This window comes from Rhinolophus hipposideros, assembly GCF_964194185.1.
Source record: "Rhinolophus hipposideros genome assembly, chromosome: 1".
Lineage (NCBI taxonomy): Eukaryota > Metazoa > Chordata > Mammalia > Chiroptera > Rhinolophidae > Rhinolophus > Rhinolophus hipposideros.
Genome location: NC_138047.1, coordinates 51,322,237 through 51,342,025, shown reverse-complemented (window position 1 = coordinate 51,342,025; position 19,789 = coordinate 51,322,237). Strand labels below are relative to the sequence as shown.

The 19,789-nt window shown below is 37.0% G+C and overlaps 1 protein-coding gene across 10 annotated transcripts in view; it reads right to left on the bottom strand.

Annotated features, from left to right (window-relative positions):
- The window catches only part of RUFY3 (RUN and FYVE domain containing 3), a 68,727-nt gene that overhangs the window by 36,898 nt on the left and 12,040 nt on the right, over positions 1 to 19,789 (bottom strand). For 3 of the 10 annotated variants that reach the window (XM_081057342.1, XM_081057340.1, XM_081057341.1), the window contains exon 2: positions 16,834 to 17,021. The exons of 5 other annotated variants lie outside the window; for them this stretch is intronic. In XM_081057342.1, coding sequence (XP_080913468.1) covers positions 16,834 to 17,011 — 178 coding nt within the window. In that variant the 5' untranslated portion in view covers positions 17,012 to 17,021. Of the gene's footprint in view, positions 1 to 3,479; positions 3,534 to 16,833; positions 17,756 to 19,789 lie in introns of those variants that run through there. 2 more of the 10 variants (XM_081057346.1, XM_081057338.1) reach the window with 2 other exon arrangements.

Genomic DNA, 19,789 nt, shown 5'->3' with positions numbered 1-19,789 from the left:
ACTAGTGTAAGGATAATAACAGTACGTATTAGAAAAGATGCTTTCACCAAAAGAGATGGTTTAAAGGGAAATAGGGAGATTCGAGGTTACTGACCCAGCCTTTAAAGGGTGCCAACAATTATAGGCTGGAAACAGAACTCAAAAGAGTCATTTCAGGAAGCATTCTTTTGCTTATATCTTAGTAGCTTATGTCTTTGAAATGGATACAAAGCAGAGAGGCAGTACAGGATATTGGAGTGTCCTGAACTAAATAAAGGTCATACCTCTTAGTGCAGTATAAAATTGATTTAGTATGTTCCACATAGTAAGGTCATGTATTGCTTCCTGACACTTTTGTTCTAGATATACAAACATAAATGATGCGTGTGCTGAGTTTTGATGAAAATATGTTTTTACAGTGGATCTTGAATCAAAATTGTTTGAAAAAGCATAAGCTCTGTAGCAAGCCTGCTGGAGTTTAAACTCAACTAAAACCCTTCCCAAGTTGTGTGACTCAGAATATTTCTCTCTCTCTCTCTCTCTCTCTCTCTCTCTCTCTCTTTCTCTCTCGATAATTACAGTTTCACATGCCGCTGTACGTTTTAATACAGATACTGTGTACCCATAACCTATTTCCCCCAAAGGTAACACCTTGCAATACTAGAAAACATTATCAAAACCAGGATACAGACGTTGAATTACAGTCAAGACAGAATGTTTCCATCAACACAAGGATCACTCATATCACCCTTTTGTAGCCAGATCTACTTTCCTCCTGCTCCCTACCCTCTCCTAACCCTTGGCAACTGCTAATTTAGCCTTCATTTACATAGTTTTTGTCATTTCAAGAATGTTATATAAGTGGAATCATATAGTATGCAACTTTTTAACTGGCTTTTTTCATTCAGCATAATTCTTTAGAGATTCTTTTAGGTTGTTGCGTGCATCAGAAGTTTGTTCCATTTTATAGCTGAGTAGTATTCGACTGGGAAAGTTTCTTACTCTGTAGGCCTCACTTTCCTCATCTATAAAATGATAATAGGGTTTTGAAGATTAAACAAGTTCATATATGTTAAGTATTTAGAAATGCTTGGGCATACTAAGCACAAAAAAATTATTAGCTATTAAAAGTATTATGGTCTTTCATAAATATAAGTACTACAATTTTATTTAATTTAAAATAAACCTCTATTGAATCAGTACATGACAGAGTGCTAGATGCTAAGAAAATCTATTATTAGATATGTTCCTTCCATTTTTTAAGATGGTAGACATAAAATCTTAACCCAAAAGAAAACAGTTCAAAGAACCAGTAAGCAATCTTAATCAGGTAATGTTTCACACATCTATATTATTTCTCTAATTCAAGTAATGTCCCGACCATTTCAATGCTCAGAGAGATAAGTAGTAATCTGGGCAACTGCAAATTCACAGAATCTTTTTAAAAGGCTTGTAATGAGCACAGAAAGGAGTTCAATATTTATTGAGAAACGAAAGACAGTAAATTATGTCCATTTTACTATTTCATTTAATCTTCATAATTTTCTACTGAGTTTCAAAGTTGTAGACACAAATTAGTAGCATATAATAAGATGCAAGATAATTAATCAATATTGTAAGCACGATACTATTCTACCCTAAGAAGACACTTCACATTATATTAGACAGGAGTTGCAAACACACCGAATGTAAAACCAACCATCACTATAAAAAGTCAGTTCACCAGAAAAACCTTCAATCTTGCCAAAATTAAAACAAAAACAAAACCCCAAAAGCTATCAGATCAAATCTGAAACCTAGAGTTTGTTATTGTAAAATTCCAGCAAAAACAAAATGAAACAGGAGGCTGACTCTCACAGTAGACTTGATTCTTGCAGTAGTACTTTGTATTAAAAAAAATGGAATTTTGCCAGGGTTGAGTCAAAGAAGACCTTAAGAAGGGCATAGATTTGTTGGCTTTTATGTAGCATTTTTAAAGTACCTAATCTATTAAAGGAAGCTTAAACCTGTATTGTGCCTGGTAAATAATAATAGCAGCTAACATAATAGGAAACTATTCATTGAATGAATCAACATCATCCTCTTTTTTTTTCTATGAACTGCCAATCAACCAGATGATACTGATTTGTTTTTTCATTGAATTACACATAACTAATTGTATTAAAAGCAGAATCAAAGATGTAATAAAAAATAGTTTCACTATAGGACATGAGATGAAATGCAGGATAATTTACTGATTCAAAGCAAAGTGCAGAAGAAGATTTGGCATCGCTGCCGAGGGAAAACTGCCTTGGTTTTGTCTGTGTGACCATCCCCGGCCTGATTTGGATACCAAGAAGTTTCAGACAATCTCTGCTCTCCAGGATTTAACACTGTAACAAGGATGATAAACGCACAAGAACCAGAGAAAAAGAGTTTTAAGCTCCAAGTTCTTCAGGACTTGAGTGAATGGAGAAATGAATATAGGCCAAAGCTGTCGAGGTACATGCACCTCCTGGAGCTCTCAGCCACACCGAGGGTGATGCGGGTGGCCCATGGGCAGGGAGAAGGACAGTAAATGCACTGAGTGGGATGTCACAGGAACAAGGCAGGAGAGGCTGCAGCGGTGTAAAGGCCAGTGTGTGCAGAGCAGTGTGTGCACACGAGGAGAATGTGTGCTAAAGCTGGGAGACCTTTAGTTGCCCAGGCAAAGAGAGAATAATGTAAGATGATATAGCAAAGTAGAGCCAAACTTGAATTTTTCTATTTTTATTATAAAACATGTAAACCTTGAGCTCCCTAAAGTTAGGTGCCAACTACTGAACAATTGGGAACCTTCATACATTAAAACATACGTGCTACTTTTCAAAGTAATTCCACCAGAAAGGAATGCCGACCAAGCTCAAAGTGCTTCATGTCATGGAAAGCTACAAGTCAGAGCAACATTCCAGACCAAATACTTTAGATTACTGGGATGTGTTTCTTTTGACGACTGTGGGATTCATACACACCCCCCCCACACACCCCCCACACACAAATATACATATATACACATACACACACACACAAATACATATACACACACACACATATAAAATGTATATAGTATACATAGTATATATATAATTAAATATGTATAAATATACTTTCATGAATGATTAAAAAAAATTTACATCTTCCCAACACACAAATGAAGAAACAGCCATAGAAAAACGTGATAGAATCCTGAAATAAAGTCCCTTTTGAACATGTCGTTTAACAAATATCCTAAAGGAACAGTATAAACATATGTTAATGCCACTTTACTTGAAACCACAAGGATAAAGTTTTTAAATGCAAGACTGTGAAAACCCTAATCCTGTATGGAAAACCTGGCAAATATGCTTATTGCGCCAGTTATTGCCATGGGAAATAAAACCTAAAGCTCACATTCCCTCTTATGGAAAACAATCAAAAGGTGATTAGAAAATTTTTTGAAAAAAAGAAAGAAAAAAGCTGAAAGATGTTGGTGTGGCACGCACCTTCTGTATCATCGCGCATTTGCTCCACCAAATCTGTCAAATCCTCCCAAGAGTCTTTGCAAACGGCAAAAAGAAAGGAAAAGAAAGATAAAGTGTCATGCAAGCCAAGAAAGAAAAGTGCTATTAAAAACAAGGTTTCAAAAGGGATAATTGGAAGGGAGATTTCTAGAACTCTTTCCACTTAACCCAGAGATTAACAGTGAAAAGGGCTGGGAACACACTCGGGAGGAATATGACACTAACTAAGCAGAGGTATCAACTATATTAAATATGTTTCAAGCTAAGATTAATAATTTCAAAGTTTCTAATAAAAGGAAACAAAGATTCATATCCCATAAAAAAGTAACGCAGATTTTTTTCCCCCACTGAAAATAAAGATTAGGTTCTTTGTAGTCTAAGTGTACACAATGTTGACCTCATTCAACATTTAATCACTTCAGTGAAGCTAAAAAACATGTTGAACATTTTTTAGAACCAGGGTTAAATTCCTAATTTCCGTCACTATCCCAAGGAAGTCATTTTATAAACAGAGGTAGGAAACCGTAGCAGTTGAGAGAACAGACTCAAGAGCTAGAGGCCTGGGCTCACATCCCAGCTCCTTCCCTTACTGGCTGTATGACTGGTCCAGGTACGGTACTTCATCCCTTTTGCCTCAGCCAGTTTCCTCATCGATAAAACAGGGAGAAGAACAGTACCTGTCTCACAGTACTGTGGTGAGGAGTAAAAGAGTAAACATAGGTCCTAAATCCTTTATCTAAATATTTTCTGGCTAAATGTATTTTGAAACTCAGAATATATATTTGATTTTACAAAAGTAAAATGGTACATCGCGAGGCCTACAAACATGCAGAACTAGCAGGGTCTGGGGACAGCACTTCACAATCAAACACATTAATACTTTTGCATGAAATAAATATTCAAATTAAATAGGATGAATAAAGATTATATAGAGCCTCAAGTAAATTCAGGTCATGTTTTAGCACCAAATGAGTCCAGGCAAATTTAAGAAAAATCCAGAGTTTTGGATTTTGCAATTGTGGATCTGTATGTGTGAAGTACTTAGAAAGAGTCTCATACAGAGAAAGCACAATATAAGTGTTAGCTACTATTATTTTATAGTAAATTAGTGTCAAAATATATTACATAGATATATTTGCAAATATAATTTCAGGTATATTCCTATGACAATGTTACAGATTCGTATGTCTTTGTAGGATTATATATTCACAAGAATGTACTCTTTTAACTGTTACATCAGTTTGCCCTACAGACTTGCTATGCAACCTTGTGAACATCAGTAAGGAAAATATTCTTATTTTATTCTTTATTTTCTTGAACTAGAAACCATACTTGTCACCTAATAAAACAAAAGTCTACCTTATTACAGCAAAATAAAAAATTCCTCCAAGATTAGTGCAAAGAGCTGTAGAAAGTGAAGTTCTAGGTAGAAATGGGTGGTAAGTACAAGGATCTATCTCTCCAACTTTTCCTTCAGCATGACCCATCTAGAGCACTTTTCTGTTCCAACTAGATATTCTCTGTTTTGGCTTTTTAAACAAAATTTAAAGTTATGAGAGTCAGAGCAATGGAATCAATTTAAAAGAGTCCTCCTCCCCTGAAAGGTCAAAGACGTGTTATGTCCTTTTGAAGTTGTTCTCCACTTTACCTTGGCATGGTCAGGATTTTATTGTTTTCAAGAATGGATACAATGCTGTTCTCTACAACCCCAAAAGAAGGATTTATAAAATATTTTTTAAAAAGTGTGCCCTCTGAAATATCTTCAAATTATTAAAACAACAGAAGCATCTAATACATGAATCAAAGAGGTGGATGGTAGCATGGACAACTTTGTTTCTTTCCCAGAACATTTAATTTCTCAAGACATAATATTTGGCTGCCTTGAGCATGGTTTGTCTTGTCTAAAAAACTATATTAACTTTAATTTGTATCATTAAAACACATATTCACAAATTGCACAGAGGAGTAATCTAAAGGCTGGCTAGTTGATACTGAAGATAGGTCTGGATTAAAATATTGCTGCAGATAATGCATAATCTACAGTTGTACCGATCAGAATTGTGCCAGATATGTACTGTAAATGTTAAAGCAAAAAGTAAGGGGGAGCTTCTAGTTACTGTGGTTGAACAGCCTCAGTTCCCACTCACCACACTGAGTCACAAGGAAAGGAATGAACAGTTCAGAAATGCGAAGGGTACTGTCACTGCGAGTGGTATCATAAGACTGGTAACAAAATGTCAGGACCACCACTCCACTCCAATCGCCTCCATTAAATGGTTAAAAATGCTGCGCCTAACAGACTCTACAATCTTATTTTTAAGATGTATATGAACAAAAGCATTTTTTAAAGTCAAGAGAAAATAGACAAGGTTGGAACTGTTTAAGGGCCCCGAATTAGATGCATGGCTTATTTGACGTTTACTGTTTTCTTGGCTATTATTCTGTTTCAGGTCTAAGAATAAATCAATAGACTAATTTATGTAGCTCTGGAAATATTCAATTAAGTTGTACTGCAAAATAACTGATCATACAGTAAGTCCATAGTGACTCAATGATGACAGCAGTGTGGTCTGGTAGAAGGGGTGCTGGCTTTGGCACTGAGACAGACCTGGGGTGGAGATACTGCTCTAGTTACTGCTTTTTAATTTGGATGAGGGAACTGGATGAAACTTCTTCCCTCCTTAGAAGCAGCACTTGAATAGGCTCAAAGTGCCTCTCCACTGTTTATGTAAACATGTTTGTAAGATCTTGCTTCTTCTTGATATATTCTTTCTGCAGGAGTATTATTACTGTAGACAACAGAGTTACAGTCAAGTTTATAGACAAATGTAACCAAGTTATATATCTCCTTGAGGCTGTCTTTTATTTAGAGTGCTACTTTTTAAAAGTTTATTTGTTCTTGGGGAAAATCCTACCTGAAGCCCCAATTACTGATCACAAATAACTTTTAAAGGATTGTTGTAAAAATAAAAGCTAACAAATTTAAGGTTCTTAGCATATCACAGATCCTCAATGTCTACTTTACCTTTACAAGAAACCAATGTGTGCCCCTGTAATCTGATTTGGCTACAAACTGGATTCCTCTATTTGCCATAATTATTCAAAGAAAACAGAGGGGATGGTATTAAAAAACTAAATATTGAACACAGGGGGAAAAAGTCAAATGTAAGTAGACCAAATGACATATTTAACAGCTGAGGTGCTGTTAAACTAACAATAATATAATTAGCTTGGTAACATAATGATAAAAATTAACAAAGGAACTGTCAAGCTAATTTCAAAAAATGATTAAGCAGTGTTGTTCCAATAAACCAGTAATTTAGTCCAAGGTCTATCTTCTCCCCAGAGTACAGTAACAACAAAAAACAGCACAGAAACTAAAATCGTTCTGGAAAAAGTAACATTATTGTGATTTATAATAAAAAATACATATTTGGTCTTCATTCCCAGTCCCTAACAAAGGGCTCCTGAAATCCTTATAAATTCTTAACTTTCGATTGGCATTTGAAGGGTGTGTGTGGGAGGAGGGGGGGTGGGGAGGGGTTGGGATAGGGGTGCAGGAGCACTCTCATGGGACTGAGGCCTTAACCTGTAGGATGAGATGCTATCTCCAGATATACAGAGTCATAAATTTAATATTTACTGGGCATGTATGTTGAGCAAAGGAATTTAGTAAGGCAGTTTGTACAGTAGTTTGTACAGACGTTCCAAAGATGAAATATCCATAAACATCATCCTTAAGGAGAACTAAGCAGCTATAGCACAAGGTCAAAAGGGATTGGTATTAGAAAGATGAGAGAAGATAAAACGGATTCCTAAGTCAGGTGAGCAGCTAGGTGACACTGGAAGGCTAGGGAGGCCAGGGCCTGATGGTGAGGGGATGAGGAAAAGGGCCCCCATCGGTAGGTCCTTTGCCCTCTTGCCTGAATGGCTGCAATGGCAGAGAATGTCTCTGATACACCTCAACTGGGAAGCTGCTGCCCACAATACTAGACATTGTGGGATTCTCAGATGAAACATAGCACTTCTCATACACACTCTATTTTACTTCTTTAGGAGAAAGAAAAAAGAAATCCCAGTAGCCTTTTCATCCCAGAAAGCAAACTCTAGTGCTCTTAGAAAAGCATGAAATTTCTCATTGCACATTAATAGTAAAACTCACCCTCTTCTGCTTAGGACATTGCCATTAGCTTAAAGAAAAAAAACAAACAAAGAAAAACCCAGTATCATGCATTTTTTCAGGTGCTGAATCAACTGTTCTAAAAAACCGTAACTGTCTCCTTTGGAAAGCTCGTATTTTAATAGTGTGAGAAACCACAACCAAGTACAGCAGCAAAAGACAAAAATGAGTTGCAAAGAAGTAGCCAATATGGAAGTTCATGATGCCATGCTATTACATACATATTTTTTTAAATGTTCACAGCAGCTTGGAAATGTGCCTTAAAAAATTAAAATATATTACTACTTCACCCAGAAATTCCACTTCTGAAAATGAAAACTGGTAAAGTGTTCAAGTTATAAATATAATAATGTACCAAAACTATCTGTGGTACATCTGTAGGAAGTCAAAGAAATTATGGCAAATTCAAGCAACTGAAGACATTAAGTGAGGAGATACAGATTTCTATTTACTGATGTGGAAAGATACTGCAGAGAAAAAGGTAGTTCACACAACACAGATATGGTATGATTTTACAAGTATAAAATTGTGTGAGCTTATAGGTGAACTCTGTGTGTATATATTTTAAAAAAATCTGGTGATTAATCTGATCAGTGGTTATTGATAGGTTTTAAAATTTTAGATGAATTATACTATGTTGTATCTTCTACTTTTCTGTATTCTGTAACACTAGTTTCCACACACACACACACACACACACACACACACACACACACATACACACACACTATATTCACCACACTGACATGTACATTTTATCATTTTATTATGGGAATATTTAATTATGATGAAAAATCAATAATTATTTAGGGGCCATTTCACTGTTCTCCATACTTATGCTTCCAAGCTCATCAAATCCTTCTATGTGTTCTTCATAAAAGTTCAAATACCAAATATTGCAAGGGAACAGATTTTAGTATTTATACCCCTGTATTCAAAAGTACTTCATAGCAGTCAGTCAACTGGTGAGGGGTTGGAGGAACCACTACTGAAAATTGTGCCCCATTACACTCTGTACCACCACCTCCCCAAAAGGGGCACCACCAAAAAGAAAAAAAATGAAGCAAAACAATACAGAACTACAACTGAAGAGCAGAGAATTGTGTGGGTTCTCTCACATGACAGCACTTGCTCTCTTGCCAGCCAGGTCTCAGAGGCACCTGGTTTTGGGAATCAACAACTTGAATTCCAATCTGAGTTCCATCACTGAGTACTAGTTATCTCATTCTGACACAGCGTTTACCTCAGGAAAATGATAAATATGTCAGGGATTAGTTTAGAACAAATGACCTTTTGGTGTTGGAAGCTGATAATCCAAAGAGTAAACATGAACTCTATTAGGAAAGGCACAAATAAAAGATTACAGTAAAAGCTCTGTTCTAAGAAAGATCCCGAAAGGGCTCACCAATAGGGAGGAAAGACAGTAAGGCACGTGGTTCATGACAGTGCACTAAAGTGGACAGCAGTGCAAGAGTATTAAGGGATTGGGAATAAAGTGAAAGCAGACCTGAAATGGGAAGGAGGAGAAAGCTGATTTCAGGGAAAGCACGATACAGTCAGCCCAGAGGCACCATATAGCTTTCAGGAGAGTTGAATACAGACTGGGGTGCACATGATGCTCTGCTGATATCCCTTCCCAGTTTAGGATTTTACAAAAATCCCCGACTGGGTAAAACTTACCTTGAAAGGGTGTCTAGTTGGGCTATTCCCAGAGCAGAGCAACAAGCTGGGATGAACCATGCCCAAAGAACTTTGCCCTGCAGGTGTCTGAGACGGCATAAAAGGCTACCACCTTCTCACGTTGAGAAGTTCACAAAGACCGCCTCGTGCATGTAATGTAATCACCCAGAGAACCTGATAAGGTATAAATATGAGGTTAACTGGGCGGAACAACAAATGTTCCAGTAATCTCACCAAGGGCAGATGACAAAAGGATGCGTGCCATACAGAAAGCAAAGAACAATAACATGATTCTGTGTGTGTGGGGGAAGATTCCCAACGACTCAGGTGTTATTTTCTGAACACTTAGGGAAGATATACGTCAAATGCTGTACAGAACGCACTAAGGTCAGGCACTGTGGGTCGCAGCATTTAAAAAGCTGCCCTACTCGCAGCCTTTAGAAAGCTCTGAAAACAAAGCGTGGCAGTAAGAAAACACAGGCCTGTGACCTGGAAAAATCCAAAATGTCTACTACAAATAGACAAAAATGATACTGGAAACTGAATCCAAAGCAGTGGCTCCACTTCTAAGCGACTGCTCTTGTTCATCGCTGTGTGAAACTCTGTCACAGACGGTACTTAATAAATGTGAGTCAGATGGACGGATGATTGCATACCTATAGTTTACATAAAGCTTTTTTCTTTAAAAAAAAATAGCATTTTTCCTGATTATATATTAATATGCTCTTGTAGGATATTTGAAAAATATAAAGAACTTTGAAGACTATTATAAAAATCACCTGTAGTTCCACTGTCCAGGAATAATCCCTTTTTACATTTTTGGTACATTCCCTTTTACTTGTGTGTATGTGTACCTACATTTATAACAAGTTGTGATCATAGTGTATACTACTTTTTATATTCTAAACAATTTGTGATTCTAAACAAATTGTGATCATAGTGTACACGACTATTATGTTCTAAATAATACCCTATGCTATTAAATATTCTTCTACAACACCATTTTTAGTGTTCATTGTCCAGATGTTCTAGAATTTATTGAACAATTTTCCTGTTAGGTTGTTAAAGGTGCTTTTAAGGTTTTGCTACAATAAATCACAATACCATGATAAACATACATATGCAAACTTTTTGTCTATCTCTCTGATTATTTTCTTAGGATCGATGTCTGGTATAATCACTGGGAACTAATTTTTTAAGGTTCTTGATACATACTAATAAAGTGATTTTCAAAAAGGCTGTACCAATGTAATACTCTGCTAGCAGAGCCTCTTCCTGAGTCTTCTCATACTTTTCATCAGCACTAAATATTACTCACCGATATTTTAAACAACAATAAATTATATTTTCACTTATGTAAACTTCTATTTTCTAAATAAGATACAGTGAGTCTGGAATATGAGATAAACGATTTAAAAAGAAAGAAAAATTTAAAAACCTAGAAATTATAAATTGTGTGCAATGGAGGGAAGGTATTCCAATAATCTTTTCTTTTAAAACGCATTATTTTCTAGGGTTATGGGGCATTAATGAGTTCACTTCAAGTGTGCTGGATATCTATCATAAACAGTACACAGTACTGTGAGGCCTTCTGAAGGACGCAAAAGAGGAATCACATGGATTAAAATACGTAAATAAGTCACTGGAGAGTGATTCCAAGCGCATTCAATCAAGTGACGCAGACAGTACCCAATGACTCAGAAGATGAGGGTGTTGGATTGTTAGAGAAGGCCTTGGGGATGAAGGGAGTCACGGGTCCTTTCCCTTTCCTAATTTAATGTCAGCATGAATAATCTCAAGAGGGAGTAGTGTAACAAGAATAATTAGGGTTTTGGCGAAGTACAGAAGCAACAGCCTAGCTGGAAGTACTGAAGGTACTTCCAGGTAAGTAGGTAAGTACTGAAAAGGAGTTTGACAAAACATTGGATAAGTAAGATCACTCAAAGAAGGGCACAGGAATACTTGGCTAAAGAGTAAGGATTCAATGTAGTTACTACTGCAAACAATCCATAATTATGAACACTACTGCTATGACAACAGCTTTTCACATCATTTTGTACATCTGCTTGAGAAATACTTTAAATTTAACACATAAAGGTGCTGCCTGCCAGCCAGGTCAGTTTCAGCCATGTGCCATTTTTGCTGTTTGGCAGTATCTGTACAACTATGTAAATATTTGTCCCAAATGACTTGCCTTTGGCCTCATTTGGATGCTCACTGGACTTAAGCTGGCCAACGCTGTGTTCAACTGTGTACATAACTGCTGGAAATATGTCACCAGAAACTGGGAAGAAGACATCCCTTATTATATAAAGGTCTGTTGTTGGACTTATGCTCACTGAATTCTGGTACAGGAGTGCTGTATCACAGGTTAACTGTGGCTGCCCGTGTTTGTATCCTGGCTCTACTACTTATTATACTTGTATCCTCGAATGTCAATTTGAGCATTCATTACATGCTTATAGTTTTCTTAGTAGAAGAAATACATGTTTGTCATAAAAAAGATAAGGGAAGGTTCACACATAAATAAGTGAAAATAGGAAGCCTAGTCACAAATTTGTATGTTACTGATATTCAATATTAAGTAATCATTTTATTTTTCTATTAATTGGGAGAAATGATTCTGGTTAAGTCTTATATGATTTACTACACCCTTATTTTATTAAAGTATAGAAATAAATGTACACACATAATGAACTTATTCACTGTTAAAATATTCAGATTTTAATGTTAAAAAATTAATACTGTGCACAACCAGAAAAGAAAAAAAATCTATTTTATCACTACCCCTACCATTTTGTCCAGAGTAGAGCATGTGGCTTTATTAACATTTCTGAGCAAAGAGGTGAAACAGATCGCATTTCTGATCAAATTTAATGGAAAGGAAATTTGGAAAGGGGCTGAAAATATATACTGGAAATCTTCCAGTTCTGGCTTTTGGGTTTCTGAAAGCGCTGTCTCCCCACCTCACCTCACTGCATCCCACTGCCTCCAGTTAATGCCCAGATAAGTCTTGCACACCTTTTAGGTCTGACCCCAAACATTACTTCAACTGGAAATCCTCCCTGGAACTCCCTAAGATTAGATTTTTGACTCTATACTATTGTATGGCAACAATTGCCATTGTACTTGTTTGAAGTCCCCGACCCCCCTCCCCATTGCTAATGCGGTCGGAAAGCACAGAGGACTGGGTTTGCTCACTGTGCTGAACCTTAGGACCTAGTGCAGTGTGGGACATCAATTATAAGTGGGACACTTAAATGTGTGTTGAATGAAGGGCCAAGGGTCTGATCTTACGATAAAAACTACATGTTTCTTAAGAATTACTTTTTTTCCCTTTGGGGGTTCTAATGAACACTAAGGATTCTCCCCCAGAAAAAAAATGCACAGATATAAGATTTTATATATAATTTTTAAGATCGTGGATCCCAGGATTAGAAGTCCTGCACTAGACCTGAGTGAATTCATGCTATAAAGTTTCTTGGTAAACAGCCATTTGACTTCTCCTGCCAAAATGCCCATTGGGACGTGCACTTTTTTCATTAAAACATGCAGTCCCCAGGCAGGATGGGGTACACTAGCATGCAGTGATATTAATGAGTAAAAGTACCTTAGTAAATGTCACTGGAGTTATCTCAGCACCAGACACTTCCCACAGACACTGAATAACAAACACTTTCCATTTCATCTTCAGGGGATTTTCCCCTGCTTATATCCTATCAGTAGAGTATTCCCTATTGACTGGAAAAACCTGATCCCAAATCTGCACCCACACTGTCTTTTGGGAAATGTGATCACTCTAAATGCTGTGTGGCTTTGAACTCATGTCCCAGTTACTAAGAAACAGAGTAGTCCTTTGGCAACTAAGTGCTTCACATTTGTTTTACAGCAGCCTCTGACATCTTTGTTTCATCTCCTTATCTTGACAGTGAACTCACTAAAGGCCTGTCTGTTTTAGTCCCTACAACTGGACTTTGCATCAGGCGATGCCCAATAAATATTTCTGAACAACTGACAGACTTAAAACACATTCCGTGAGTGTAGTGCAGTACTTTTTCTACACACACAGATGTTTCATATAAGCTCTCACTTTATACATTACGGTATGAATGTCAGATATCCTAAATGAAAACTAAAGCAAAATGCTACTGCCAAAACTGTAGCTATGCAATAGTATGTACAGCATGTATGAAGTCTGCCATCACATAGTTCTGCACAGTAACCCTAAAATCAAAGACTTGAGAAAGGTTCTCTTCTTAATGTGTCTGTCGAATATATCATTTCTTCAGTCTGTCTCTTATTATCTGTATTTGAGAAGAAAGTTTTCTAAGTTAAAAAAGTAATTTCAAAGCTTATAATTGTCTTTGTAACCAAATGGTATATTTTATTAAACTGAACACCTTGCATCACTTTTCAATATCAGATTCCCCAAAAGAAGGTTAATAGGAAAACAAGTATTTCTTGCTACCTGAGTTTTATTTAATGCTAAAACATGAATTTAAGCAACTCATATTCACTTTTAGTGTGTCTGGTAAACAATGAGTTTAGACTATTTCAGAAGGTTAGATATAAGAACAGAAATATATATTAAATTGGTAATATATTTAAGAAGGTGGCTGAAACTGTTATAGTTTGACTAACTATTACACAAATAAGTAATGTTTATAAGGTGCTTTACATTAATTATCCCATTTAATCCCCCTAACTTACAATCAGGTAGGTAGCCCACCTAACTACTAGCTATGCCCCCGCTCGGCCAGCTCACTATGCCCTGTTTGAACTGCCCTCCTCGCCACATCTGCTTGGTGGTCACTTAGTTACTGCACAGGGTCCAGCCCCTCTCACTTAGTGGATAAAGCCTTTCCTGAACCTTCTCCTTTTCTGTGGAGTCAATTGTAGGCTTCTGTCTTTGGGGAAAATCTACTTACAATCAAAGATTTGTAGATTAGCTTCTGGTTTTTTTAAAAAGTATGTTTAATTAAAAACAAAAAGAAAGAGAGATCACCAACTTGACCACCAATGGGCATAAACATAATGAAGTGAAAGTTTTTATTTATTCCAATGTGTTTAAAGGTTAAGTTGGGCAGAAACTTTAGGTCCAGGCCTACACTGTGGGCTGCAGTGAGGCGGGAACTCTGTTATCAGAAAACAAAAACTGGAAACCATAAAACTTCTATTGCTGAGGCTACACCATCTACATTATCATCTTAAGAGGGTTCATTATGCTTTTTGCCCACTTTCTGTTGTGGGAGTCAGGGGGCCCAGTGGAGGATTTGTGTGGTCAGATGGTTTTCCCTCTACTGCTCAGCTAGGAAGTATTCTGTGAATACTCCTGTGGGTCCAGGCACCAGGGGCTCCATTTTGTCAACAAGGTGAAATGTGCATTATCAACTGGCCTGGTGGCCACCACTTAAATGCTGATAGCTAAATTAAACCTAATAGTTGTCACTGGTATTAATATGAAAGCAGACATTTCTTATGTCCAAATGACTGTGTACACATCCAGGGTTAGCCAGTGGAGCAAGGAGATAAGAAGCCCATAAAGCGCCACCTAGTTTCCTAGATCACTAACCTACCGATGCCTTTCCCGGGCCTGCGCTTTCTTCTATTATTTCCATTTCTAACCATATGAAATTCTTGCTTCTCTTGCAAAGTTTAAGGCAAAATTCCAAAATTCATTGTCAGCATTTCTCTATTTTTCCTCCACATCCTCTATAGTTGCTTGTAAGGTGTTGGGAACTTCCTATTTGTCTATTTTCCTTAATCGGAGGGTATGTCACTTATACTTTACGTTGCAGCCCTCATACATTTTTCTGTCACAATTTCTCCATGAACTCAAACAGCACTGCTACAAATGCTTACATGAATCAAACAGCTCACTTTTGCTCACTCATAGGAATCTCGATCAAAAAACAAATCTATATACAAAGTACTAAAATTATTCGAAACTCTTTGAGGCACTGATACCACTGGCTTTTTTTACACTGGATTTTATAATTAAGGGAATATTTCATATTGCATGACTTTCAAAATGGATGGGAATGTTTTTTAAAATAAAATATGTACACTGAGGCATTTGCTAAAAGACTTCTAGGTAGCCTTCTAAAAATGTATTTTTCATCCCTAGCAGCTGTTTTAAACAGCACTGACATTGTATGGAACTCCAGTTGATGTCTTCCAACCCTTGTGCACATTCTGAAACTCACAGCCAAAGGAAGTGTCCAACTGACAAAGCAATTGTTCAATGATACAGAGGGTCTTAAAAACTACTTAAACATTGCCCCTAAAGACACACCCCAAATGACTACTTTGTGTTCTGTGATGCCAACCCTCTCCAATAATTTCTCAAGGCTAAGTCTAACTGGGAAAATAAAATCCTTATCAGACCCAGTGGGTGAAATCTGAGTCATGGTAAGATTGCAGGGCAAGGTTAAGGACAAGGAATCACTTTTCCTAACACAATCTGCTATGTGCAATTCACCTTCTGCCCTCTGTCCTATAGATATGCCTAAACATTAGAAAGATGTTTATGAAGAATTTCTCTTCATGTGAGCATTTGTCTTCATTTTTACAGTACAAAATAAACACTAGCTAAGAGGCCACTACCATATAAAAAAACAAAACAATTTGAGGCTACGACTAAAATTCATTCTCTTCCTTATGGTACTAAGTTAAAAGAATTAAGGGGGATAGGCTACAAACCTCTCATAATTTAGAAAAGGTTCTGGAAGAAAGTCACAAGCCAAGAGACTACAAAGGACTCAGAACTACTGACTAGAAATGTCAAATGGGTCATCATAGTTACCACAAATAACTTACAAAAAGCAATAGCTAATAGATTCCATGAGTAGAAATTACCTTATTGATCATGTTTAACTTTTTCACGCATTATGCTTTTTTAAAGAGTCTACATTCATTAAACAAGCACTGAATGTAAAAACTGCTTTCTTGCCTAACCTAATAATCCATATTATTAAAAAACAATAATGTTTGGCAAATATTTTTCTAGATATCACACATAGCCTGGTTAACATTACATCCCGATGATACGATACTCCTCAAACATTTTAACTGTCATGTATAATCCTACAATAATAGTCATGCTGTCTTAACTCACTCTATTAAGAATCAGTGTGATTTCCGCAATAGTTTAGTATATAATTAAAATTAATAGCTTTTTCATTATCGATTAGGGTCAGATGTGATAAGTGACCTCAAATGTTCTCATTTGGAGGCTTAAAGACAAAGAACTCTAAGTGAGACCAGCACCTTTTGAAAGGATACCTCAGGGGAGAGGGAAAAATATTTTTTCCCAGTAGAGAAGGGGAGCTGGGCAGTAGACAGACGAAAGGTTTTCAGGGTTGTTAACAGTTTAGAGTTTAGAGTGTGGGTTCTTCCTACCTCTCCCTAACCCTCCCAGCCCATTGTAACAATGAGGATGCTGGTGAGATACTAGTGGATGAGGTCTGACCATACCTTCATGGGTAGGCTCTGGGTCAGGCGTAAGTGAGATGTCATCCAGCTCTCGCAGGCAGAGCCATTCTCCATCCATAGACACCCGGAATTTGCAAAGGTAGATGGTCTCCATGGCAGCCTGTGTGATCTTGTCAGTGGTGGGGGTTGGCATATCGGTTGGAGGCGTCAGGGCAGACATGATGACTCAGCTGGGACCACAACACACACACACACACACACACACACACACACACACAAATAAATAAAACCTCCTCACCAAAAAAACCCCAAATCCAAGGCTCTGGAACAAAGCTCTCAAGAAAAGGGGTGGGGGAGGTTAAAAAAAAACACACACAAGGAAAAATACCTTATGGTTTAAGAACCAACTGTTCAAGATAAACAGTATTATGCTATCTTTTCTCATAGACAGTTCCTACCACATAGCAAAATAAGGTGATGCTTGTCTTCTCCCAGCTTCTGTCCTATCTTCCCTTCCCTACCCCGTTCTTTTTCAGTTGAGCTATAAGGCTTTAAATCCTGCACAGTCGATGCCACCTTAGCGGGCTTTGAAAACTGTCCTCCGCAAGAATAAGTAAAAAATCTTCCTTCTTGGTGGAGAAAAAAAATACAAAAGAAAAAAAAATGAATGAAAAATAAACCGGTATTTTCAATTTAGCTTTAAAAAAATCCTGAACTGCAGAAATCACTTCCAGGATCTGCTCAGACGAGCCAGGATGCTGAGTTCTAATAGGATTGGTTGTGCGCAGTAAGCAGGGTGTTGACCAAAATGGCTGACTAATGAACTGAACTGAAAATTCAGGCTCATGTGACCAGCTGCTCTGAACGTCGGGCGAGCAATTCCCAGGATGCTTTATAGATGCTGCTGATGCAGGGGGAGCAATTAAGCTGCTCGCTCTCATCCTGCACAACCCACTTCCAGACTGTGCTAGTCAAACTGTGATCAGACATAACACAACGCACATATCCTCATCAATTCCCCTCACTTTGGGTAAAAGGGCTGGATAACAGGAGGACAGTTAACACTGGGTAATAATACTCCATAGCAAAGATGGTAAAAGAGGCAGTTAAATTAATTCAACAAACACATAATTCACTTCTATCTTTTATCCTTACATGCCAATTAATATTCTTTACTCTGCTAAAAGTGGTGTTTTAAGAAAAGCTAAAGCAGATTTTTCAATTTAAATATCATTCTCAGGCCTGTATAACTTCCTTCTCAAAGGTACAAAAACCTGAATTTTTCAGACTGGACAGAAACGCAAGGAAAAAAAACCTTGAAGTTAAAAAAGTAAAAACAGACACACAGACCAATGGAACAGAATTCAGAGCCCAGAAATAAACCCCCATTTGTTTGGGCAAATAATTTTCAACAAAGGAGCCATAAACATAAAATGGAGAAAAGAAAGCCTCTTCAATAAATGGTGCTGGGAAAACTGGAAAGCCACATGCAAAAGTATGAAATGAGACTGCTATTTACCACCATACACAAAAAATTAACTCAAAATGGATCAAGCACCTAAATGTAAGACCTAAAACAATAAAATATATAGAAGAAAACGTAGGTACCAAACTTACGAACCTGGTCTTAGAGAGGATTTTATGACTTTGACCTCAAAGGCAAGAGAAGTAAAAGCAAAAATAAATGAATGGGATTGTATCAATCCAGAAAGCTTCCACACACAAAAGAAACCATCAACAAAACAAAAAGGCAACCACTCGAATGGGAGAATATATTTGCAAACAACACCTCCAAAAGGGGCTAATATCCAAAATATATAAAGAACTCATACAAGTCAACAACAAAAAACAAACAATTCAATTAAAAAATGGGCAGAGGACCTAAACAGACACTTCTCCCAAGAAGACATACAAATGGCCAACAGATATATGAAAAACTGCTCAACATCACGAGCTAATAAGGAAATGCAAATCAAAACCACAACGAGATACCACCTCATACCTGTTAGAGTGGCTATTATCAACAAGACAAGTAATAATATGTATTGGAGAGGTTGTGGAGAAAAAGGAACTCTCAGTACACTGTTGGTGGGAGTGTAAATTGGTAAAGCCACTATGGGAAACAGTATGGAGCTTCCTCGAAAAATTAAGACTAGAGTTACCATATGACCCAGCAATTTTCCTTCTGGGTGTCTACCCGCAAAACTTGAAAACATTTATTTATAAAGATATATGTACCCTCTGTTCATTGCAGCATTATTCATGATAGCCAAGACATGGAAACAACCAAAGTGTCCTTCAATCGATGATTGGATAAAGAAGATGTGGCACATATATATATGTGGTACACATATACTCAGCCATAAGACAAGATGAAATACTGCCATTTGTGACAGCATGGATGGATCTTGAGGATATCATGCTAAGTGAAATAAGTCAGACAGAAAAAGTCGAGAACCATATGACTTTACTCATATGTGGAATATAAAACTGAAAGCAACAGACAAACAAAACTCACAGACACAGACAACAGTTCAGTGTTTACCAGAAGGGAAGGGGTAAGGGAGGAAGATTGGAGAGAGTAAAGGGGGTCAAAAATATGGTGATGTAAGGAGATTTGACTTTGAGTGGTGAACACACAATGCAATATACAGATGATGTATTTAGAAGTGTATACTTGAAACAAATATAATTTTATCAACCAATGTTACCCCAATAAATTTAATATTTGTTTAAAAAGTAAAATCCTTTCCAATTGATAGCAACTCCACTCTTTTTGATGTTGCTGTATTTACCAAGTTTTTGCATTAAATATGTATTATGTTTCTAATCAGAAGATAAAACTGTTATATTTTAAAAACTCTCCCATGCTGGAACATCCTAAAGGGCACATTATCATATTCTCTTCAACCAACCATCCAACTCACCCATCCATCCACCTACATCTACATTATCCAATGAGGCATTTATACCTTGGTGGCAGAAAGTTAGGTACTTG